Below are 10,378 nucleotides of genomic sequence, written 5' to 3'. Positions count from 1 at the left end.
TCAAGGTATACAACGTTATCGTACAACCTTACGACTAACAACACTACTTTAGTGCAACACATATTTGCACACTGACGATACACCATACTCCTACCATGCATTACACATAAAATTTCATTAACCAAACAATCTATATACATACCAACACAATATTCCACTATATAAAGTTCTCCGTTGCTCATTATTATAAATAGCTTCGCCAACATTCCACTATTTGTAACCAATAACACTAGATTAATTATTTAATTTATATGACTTATTTGTAATGTATCTTAACTAACTCATTATTCCATATAGTATAAACGTGATATAACGTTCAATCATATCAATTCACCACAAGTCACAACTATTCTCAATCTTATAAGTTCTAACCCTATAATCACACTATTGTATTTATCACGATACTAATGCAATACAATAATAACATACATGTAGATGTCATATATATCTAGAAAAGAAGTGTGGTTACCCATCTGATTAGTTAGTGAAGACTAATTATCATCATGACAACCAACTTTGCATTGCTTTCCTTTTCGTCACTTTTCCAGACCAATTTCTACAATGTATCAAGCTCATTAAAACTTGTCTAATTACAACTTATATCAACCACAATGATCAATTACCTTATCACTACCTAGACTCGGTAACTATTGGTTACCAAAATAGTTAAATTTCCAAACATAACTACCTAGCGACTTAACATAAGTTGGTAACTAAGCTAAAAATCTCGATAAACTAGGGTGTATAAACCTTATCGAACATATTAACATTTATCTAATCATTAGGTTATAATAGCTCCATTTAATGTATTCCTGTAACATACACATGATCTAACAATCCACTATAAAATACTAAGTAAACATAATCATGGAATAACAAGATAAAAAAAAACTACCTCAACTCATCTCATAAGTTAATCCTCGCATCCCTGGACACTAATAACGAGATTAGGCGTTATGTACTATTCTATTATGTTCGATTATGTTTTTCTTGTTTATGTCTTTCATTTAGTATGTATTTTATAAATATTAGTAATAATAATGAATGAAATAGTTTCTATTATGTTCGATTATTCTGTTATGTTCGATTATGTTTTTCTTGTTTATGTCTTTCATTTAGTATGTATTTTATAAATATTAGTAATAATAATGAATGAAATAGTATTTTAATTCCATTAAATTCACAACATGATTTCATTCTAACTATCATATTTTCATAATATTAGCTATTCAAAGATATTCCTGATGTTATATATTTCCCATACATATATTTATAGTAGAAATGCTTGGATAAAATAAGAACTGGTATTGTGTTTTCCCTGTAAAAGGTTCTATCAAAAAAGGGTCATGTTAACGTGTTGAATCCAAGCATCCAACATTCCTAACAAACCTTCAATCATACACTAAAAGACTACTTCCTTGGCCCAATAGCTGAATAATATAACACCAATAATAAGATAAAAATATTTATATCTAACAAGCTTTTAAAGTGACTGTTAAGATAAAAATATTTATATCTAACAAGCTTTTAAAGTGACTGTTATGGTTCTAACATTTGTATTTGATGTCACATTTTACACGGAATGTCATTCTAAGTCATATATCTATATAAAACTAAATAATTAATAGAAAATATATTTAAAATTATTAATTATATATATAATTGAAACTTTATGCCAGGTCGTACAAATCGCATGGTTTATTGTGGCTCGCAGAAGCTTGAAACTTGAGATTGCCAACAAGTCACATTTAATGTTATTTGGAACAATGGTATCTAAACATAAGTTTTTTTTTTCTTATGTTCTGTACGAAATGCATGTTTTAAATTATTAAAAGAGATTAAAATATTTATTCTCATTTATGCGTTAGTGATTGAGCTATATATAATAATTTTTAAAAAGAGTGAGTAAATATTTTTACTAAATTGTGAAACAATTTTCTTTTAAAGAGATGAATCCTTTTATTGAGATGAAAAGGTGTTCACACTTCACTCCACTTCATAGAAAATTCATAGTGGTTATGCTGTTGACTTCCCAGTCAACGTCAAGTCTACACCCTGTATTGCTTTCTAAATAACATTTCCGCGTTAACCAATGAATACGTAGTGAAGTTGTCCCCAACATCTTCCAACAACCTTTCATCGAAATATTGTTGTAAACACAAACAAAGTTACCATATTCTTACACTATAAATACACATCTAAAAGCCTTACATTCCATGACCATACAACTGACCATTCCATACTCAACCCACATCCTTACCCTTAGAAAACAAGTCATAACGACTTCTTTCTTTCTCGGTCAAAATACTTAAAGACCAACTGAAGTTGATCCTTCGGTACAAATGGATGTAACACATTTGAAAAAAAATTCAACTTCTATCCTTTTAGGCTTCGGAATAGCTTTCTGTGACATGAACAATTATGAAGTGATGTTCAAAACCCTTCGAGCTTCCATCCAATCTCTATTAACCCACGTGTCCATTTCATGGAACAAGTTAAGGACTACAGCCACACCACATGATCAAAAAGAGATCACCAGGAAAGTGTTTGTGAGCTTTACAGAGATAAACATGGTGATGACCCAACTAGGTTTCCAGCAGTGCTGCGGTGAAGAGGGTAGTATTGACATTTTGTCGGTGTTCGATGAGGAGGAACCAAGTATGGGTGAAGTGAAGGTCGCTTTTGATATGTTTGATGAGAACTCAGATGGATTTATCGATGAGTTTGAGTTGCAAAGAATGTTGTGCAAGCTTGGACAACCGGGAAATGAAAACTTGGAGAAATGTAGAAATATGATCAAAGGATTCGATTTGAATGGCGATGGAGTCATTGATTTTGAAGAATTTGTTAGACTCATGGATACTTGTTTCTAAGCGATGGTTCATTCTTATTTGGTTATTTACTTATTCACGCGAGTATTGGATTATATATGTTGTCTTTGTTGGTAAGGAACAAATTCCTTGCTTTTTATTTTGAAGTAAGAAGAACGTCTCATTCCAATGTTGAAAAAAAGTGAGATTTGAGCCTAGACTACGTAACACATTTTGCCTTATGGCACAAAATAATACAATATTAAGCTTTCAACTGATGAATGAGTGTTGCGTGAGACTTTAAGCATATATATAACTTCAAAATTCTAAGAGCACATATCTTTATATGAATCCATATTTGCAAATCATTTTATAAATACATATGTCTAGAACACGCTTTCAATAATCTTACTTTTGCATGCATTATAGGTTTAAAAATAACAACCATGAATTGATATCAAGTTAATTTAATGGTTGCTCCTTAAATTGATCAGGGAACCTACTTCTTATCTCGTCAAAATGCTTAACAGTACTAGAAAATAAGTCTTTTACGACATACACTGTACGTCGTAAAGGGTCTAGATGACACAAATGCGTGTCATAAGTTGATAACACACATTTATGATGTGTTTACAACACGTATTGGATGTCATTAAAGCTTATGTCATAAATGGAAGACGACATAGTTTGTGTAACAAATGGTAATAATAATAGATCAATATTTGTCGGTCAAACCACTATGAACCATTTTATAATAGGACCTAATATATACTATTCAATGTTTTTGAATGCAAATGAAGTTATTGCACGTTAAATTACATGTGAAATACCCTCATTGTCTCCATTAGATGTTGATCGCTAAGGAACAAAACATTATTCACAATAATAAATATGAAATAACGCGTTAAAAATAAAATTTATGTGCTAAGTATGCTTAGGAACAAATGATACACTAATTGGATAGAGCATGTTAACACGATTCTGTGAATATAAAAAACGTCGCAAACGGCGATCGTGCGCAAACGTTACACCATTTTTACGGATACAAATCAGTTATCTAACGGATTTTCCCTGAAATGAACACCTCCTTATCTCCCTCTCATTGGCAGTTTCCCTTCCCCCTCTCGGCTTCTGTATTAGACGATCGAACCACCTATCTTCGTCGCATTCTACCGTCGCAACATGACCGAGCACCTCCTTCATTGCCTCCTTATGTCGGACGCAACTTCTTCCTGACGAACAACTGTTTCCAACAAGCCAAAAGTCATCATTGTAGACACCGTAAGCCAGGCATTGTTGTAAATCAAAAGACACGCAAGGAAACCGACAAATAATATTGTGAATTATATGTCGATTAGTTGCGAATAATAAATTCAATTATTATTATTATATTACCGAGTTTCGTCCAAAACCAAATGTATCCTTCTCGATTAGATCCGATTATAAGAAAGGTAGAAGAAGACTGTCCTGTTATTGGACGAATGAAACACAAGACAGAAAAATAAAACCGACCTGTTGATAGCTGACTTGATCTTGAAGCAACTGCACGGATCAGATTCCTGTCCTTAAAGGTTTTTACTTCGCTTGTATTGGCTGTAAGCAACAAAGTAAAACCCCAGGATTTAATGCAGCTAGATCGATATTCCAACAGCACTGGAAATCGACAAACACAAATCGATTACTTGGAAACTAGAAGAAAAAACCGCAGAGAGAAGGAGAGAGCTTTGAGAATTCGTGTGTGTTCTGAATGGCTCCTAGAGAGCTATATTTATAGGTATCAAAACTCTAGAAGGCATAAACCGGGCCCCCATAGGCCGGCCCCAGAAACCCTAGGGCAACAGCTTGTTCTCCAAGCAAGCCGTTTCCTTATCCTTCTAGAATGCCCCGATGACTTATCCATTACGAAGTCAACGCCGGTCAACCATTTGACCGGGTCGGTCAAATCGGCTTGACCCGAACTCACCAAAAACAAAAGCTCCTCAGCGACCGATGCGTCGTGCGCCTAAATCGCGCCATTTCGCGCACTCGCGGCGTCGGCTAGTGCTAGGCTAGGCTAGGCGCGCGCGTGGGCTTGGCCCATTCCTTTGATCCACTAAAGCCTTTGAAGGCTTACCAAGGGAATAGGCTTATAAACCCCCAAAAGTTTCTTCTCCCCACCAATGTGGGATACAAAGGAAATTGCCAACTTGCAAATCCTTTATATATATAAAGTTCCAACAATCCCCCACCAAGTTGGTAAGTTTCCTTTCACTCAGACAGATGATGTCACTCGGGTGTCACGAAGATTAAACCCTAGTTTAATGAGAACAAACAAGAAGAGACCGATTCAATGGTATCCTTATAGGTTTAAACCATGAACCTTAATGACCTCTCCGGTTTACCCCCACACACCACAAGTCATATTTGTGTTCTCCCTGAGCGCTATTATGGCCATGCGCTATAAATCCTTTTCATGACCCTTTAGAAGATAAACCACTAATCTTCACTTGAGGCGGCACCACCTCTAGATCATATAGGCATAGTTTTACAACATCTTCGTTGCTTAGATGTCTCCAAAACTACGTTAAGAGTCGTAACTCAACCTCATTCTCGGCAACAACGCACTATCCTACCTCACATGGATCTATCATGAATGATAGTACCTTCTATCGTTAGTGATTTCGTTGTTACCCTTTTAACTTGAAAATTAGGAGCACTAATGTCAAGTTGGGTTTCCATCACTAAACGATTCTATTGTGGTTTTAGACCCATGACTCTCGTGGTAGACGTAACCAAATCTCTCGTCAGAGGTTTGGTGAACGGATCTGCCAAGTTCCTACTTGTCTTGACATAGACAACCTTGATGGTACCACTTTCAATTAGTTGTCTCACAAAATTGTGACGCAGACCTACATGTATTGACTTCCCATTATATACCGCATTATATACTTTAGACAGTGTGGCCTCACTGTCACAGTACATGGGTATTGAAGGCATCGGAATATCCCACAAACGTATATCCATAAGTAGATCTCGAATCCACTCTGCCTCTTTGCCTGCTGCTGCTAAGGCAATTAGCTCAGCTTCCATCGTTGAATGAGCTATGCATGTCTGTTTCTTGCTCACCCAAGAAATAGCACCACCAGCTAGAGTATAAATCCAACCACTTGTGGACTTTGAATCACTAGTGTGATCAATCCAGCTGGCATCAGAATAACCTTCAAGTATTCCATTAGATGACGAATATGTCAATTCAAAAGTACTTGTCCTTTTCAGGTATCCTAGTACTCTACCCACTGCTTTCCAGTGTTCCGTCCCTGGATTAACTGTATACTGACTCAATTTGCTTACAGCGAATGCGATGTCAGGTCGCGTGCAGTGAGTAGCATACATCATGCTCCCAACTGCACTAGCATATTCTAGTTGGGCCACAGCTCGACCAGAATTCACCTTAAGTTTCACACTTGAATCAAAAGGAGTGTTAAATTCCTTAATGTTCAAATGTTGAAACTTTGTCAGAATTTTCTCTATGTAATGAGATTGACTCAGAGAAATCTGACCACCCGTCCTCTTCACCTTGATACCAAGAATAGTATCTACTTCTCCAAGATCTTTCATCTTAAAGTTCGAGGATAGGTATTTCTTCGTCTCAAGAATACCTTCTAGGTGAGTGCCAATGATCAACATATCATCAACATAAAGACATATAACTACTATGTAATCAGATGTATGTTTTGAGTAAATACATCTGTCAGCACTATTGTGCTGAAAACCAAAGGCAGTCACAGTGGTGTCAAATCTCTCATGCCACTGTTTAGGAGCTTGTTTCAACCCGTACAAAGACTTAACAAGTCTACATACTTTGTTTTCTTGTCCAGGTATTACGAAACCTTCAGGTTGCTCCAGGTAAATCTCCTCTTTGAGATAACCATTCAGAAAGGCTGTCTTCACATCCATTTGATGAATATACAATCCCTTCAAAGCTGATATTGCTATGAGAGTCCTAATTGAACTAATTCTAGCAACTGGGGCATAGGTATCAAAATAATCGATCCCTTCTCGCTGCCTATAGCCCTTTGCAACCAACCTTGCTTTATAAGCAGATATGGATCCATCAGGATGATATTTCTTCTTGAATATCCATTTGGATCCTATGGGTCTTCTCCCCTTGGGTAGATCAGCTAACTCCCAAGTTCCATTACCCATAATTGAATCCATTTCGTCATTGATTGCTTCCTTCCACAGAGGAGCATCCCGAGATGTCATGGCTTCAGTAAATGTCTTAGGATCATCATCCAAATTAATTGAAAAATGACCTCTCTCGTCACTTTCGTTTGTGTTCCTTCGACCAGATAAGAATAGAAATCATCTCCAAAGGTTTTCTCAATTCTAGCCCTAGTACTTCTCCTTGGTTCCTCCACACTGGGAGGAGGTGGGAGTATTTCTTGAGAGGTACTTGTAAGTGTTGTATGACTAGAGTTTTCTTCATCCTTAGAAAACTTGTCCTCAAAGAATTCCACATCTCTGGATTCCACAACAACACCAGAATCAATATCTAGTAATCGGTAAGCCTTGCTATTTTGAGCATATCCAATAAATATACTCTTATTAGCTCGTGCTCCCAATTTGGTTCGCTTAGGATCGGGAGTTCGATAATAAGCAACACACCCCCACACTTTCAAATAGTCTAGGTTAGGCTTTCTACCTTTCCACAACTCATAAGGGCTTGTAGGAATCACACGACTAGTGATCCTGTTATGAACATAACAAGCAGTCAATAGTGCTTCCCCCACAGATTGTTTGGTTGATCTGATTGGTTCAACATACAGTTGACCATCTCACAAAGAGTTCGATTCTTTCTTTCAGCCAAACCATTCTGTTGAGGGGTGTATGGTGATGTTCTCTCATGTTTGATTCCATTCTCTTCGCAGAATGTGTCAAACTCTTGGTTGAAATATTCTCCGCCTCTGTCCGAGCGAAGAATTTTGATGTGTCTTTCAAGTTGATTTTCGACCTCAGCCTTATATCGTTTAAATGCATCAAAAGCTTCATCTTTTGATCTCAGCAAATAAACATGTAGATATCTACTGAAGTCATCACAGAATGTGATGAAATACCTTTTTCCTCCTCGAGTAAGGATTCCATTTAACTCACATATATCAGAATGAATCAACTCAAGTAAAGATGTGTTTCTCTTAACTGATGGAAATGGTTTCTTTGTGAACTTTGATTTTACACATGTTTCACATTTTTCAAAATCTTTTGAGTCATATTTTAACATACCTTTAGTTTGCATTTTTTCTATGTTTTTAACATTAGTGTGAGCTAAACGTTTATGCCATAAAGAAATTGAACAAACAATATAACCAGAAAAGTTCACTTCATTCACATTAGCAACCAATCCATCAATTACATCATTACCAACACTCGACACCCTAGCAACACTAGAAACACCATACTCAACACTAGGACCACTCACATTTCCCTCATCACTAAGACACAAGCGATACATTCCCGAAGTATTGTTCGCCCTCCCAACATGTCTTCTACCTTTAGTGATCACAATTTTGCCTCTCGCAAGCACCATCTTGAACCCAGCCTTGTCAAACTTGTCCGCAGAAACCAAACCCTTCGAGATGGTAGGAACATGAAGAACATCTCGAAGAGTCACCCATTCACCACGTGTGAACTTCAAACGAACGTCACCCCTTCCTAGAACTTCAGCTCTATGGCCATCAGCACAGACGACAACCGTCCCATGAGGCATGGGTTGGTAGGTGCGAAAGCTCTCTCGTTGCCCACAAACATGCACAGTGGATCCAGTGTCTACGAACCAACCTCGAGCACAGATTGCTCGAGTAAGAGAGGAGATCATGAAAATCTCTCCAAGGTTCACACTAGCCACCATTTCAGTAACTTTCTCGACTACATGTGCAACCGGTATGGATTTGCGATCTTTGCATTCTCTCGCATAGTGCCCAATCTCTCCGCAGACGTGGCAAGGACCGGCCCTTTTTGGCTTTGAGTTAGGATTTTGATGACCCGGTTTCTTGAAGCTTTGTTTCTTGGCCCCAAAGTTCTTCTTGTTCTGTCCCCCAGATTTGCCTTTGTGGCTAGAATTCCCACCTGACACATGATGCACACTTTGTCCAACTTTACCTCGCTTGTCCCTGATGCGAGTTTCCTCCTCAATGCGGAGGTGTTTCATCAGATCATCCAAGGAGTAGTCCTCAGATTTGTGCATCATTCTCTTAGAGAAATCTTTCCACGAGGGTGGCAGTTTTGCGATTATCGCACCAACCTGAAAGAGTTCTGGAAGAGAGATGGTGAGTGCGTTCAACTTGTTGACCATGACTTGGAGTTCATGCACTTGCTCCATAATTGGTTTGTCATCAACCATTTGAAACTCAAGGTACTTGGACACAAGGTACTTATTAGTACCTTCTTCATGTGCCTTATACTTGAGTTCCAACGCACTCCAAAGCTCTTTAGGATCTTTGACCGGCGAGTAAAGATCATAGAGCCGATCAGATAGGGAATTCTTGATGTGACCCACACACAATTCCTCGGATTCTCTACGCAGAATCCTTTGTTTTTCCAGTTCTGCAATGACCGTTGGGTCCACAGATTCCCCTTCCTTTGGAATGGGATCATCAGGAATTAGTGCCAGTTTTGGGTCGAACAAAAAGGAGAGCTTTAAGACATGAAGCATGAACTTGACCTTTTCGGCCCAACGAGTGTAGTTCTGACCATCAAATTGGTCAAGTTTGGCAAACTCTTGGTTCATGAAGTGGAGGCTAGCAGTAGAGTCCATTAGTCTGTTGATAGATCACAATTTAAAAACCTTTAAGATTGTTGTAAATCAAAAGACACGCAAGGAAACCGACAAATAATATTGTGAATTATATGTCGATTAGTTGCGAATAATAAATTCAATTATTATTATTATATTACCGAGTTTCGTCCAAAACCAAATCTATCCTTCTCGATTAGATCCGATTATAAGAAAGGTAGAAGAAGACTGTCCTGTTATTGGACGAATGAATCACAAGACAGAAAAATAAAACCGACCTGTTGATAGCTGACTTGATCTTGAAGCAACTGCACGGATCAGATTCCTGTCCTTAAAGGTTTTTACTTCGCTTGTATTGGCTGTAAGCAACAGAGTAAAACCCCAGGATTTAATGCAGCTAGATCGATATTCCAACAGCACTGGAAATCGACAAACACAAATCGATTACTCGGAAACTAGAAGAAAAAACCGCAGAGAGAAGGAGAGAGCTTTGAGAATTCGTGTGTGTTCTGAATGGCTCCTAGAGAGCTATATTTATAGGTATCGAAACCCTAGAAGGCATAAACCGGGCCCCCATAGGGCGGCCCCAAAAACCCTAGGGCAACAGCTTGCTCTCCAAGCAAGCCGTTTCCTTATCCTTCTAGAATGCCCCGATGACTTATCCATTACGAAGTCAACGCCGGTCAACCATTTGACCAGGTCGGTCAAATCGGCTTGACCCGAACTCACCAAAAACAAAAGCTCCTCAGCTCCCAGCGACCGATGCGTCGTGCGAAGTGCGCCTAAATCGCGCCAT

At 38.0% G+C, this 10,378-nt stretch overlaps 1 protein-coding gene across 1 annotated transcript; it reads left to right on the top strand.

Moving 5' to 3' along the window:
- Window positions 1-2,342: 2,342 nt before the first annotated feature.
- On the top strand, window positions 2,343-2,873 carry LOC145009688 (putative calcium-binding protein CML46). The gene has a single exon (XM_078968328.1). The coding sequence runs from the start codon at window positions 2,343-2,345 to the stop codon at window positions 2,871-2,873; it is 531 nt and encodes a 176-aa protein (XP_078824454.1).
- Window positions 2,874-10,378: the final 7,505 nt, after the last annotated feature.

Source organism: Lactuca saligna, chromosome 8 (assembly GCF_052625555.1).
Source record: "Lactuca saligna cultivar CGN05327 chromosome 8, ASM5262555v1, whole genome shotgun sequence".
NCBI lineage: Eukaryota > Viridiplantae > Streptophyta > Magnoliopsida > Asterales > Asteraceae > Lactuca > Lactuca saligna.
Note: the sequence above shows the minus strand (reverse complement) of the source record. Positions and strands in the feature narration are given on the sequence as shown.

Coding starts and splice junctions, on each gene's coding strand:
- LOC145009688 (XM_078968328.1), top strand. CDS start 2,343: ATGGATGTAACACATTTGAAAAAAAATTCAACTTCTATCCTTTTAGGC.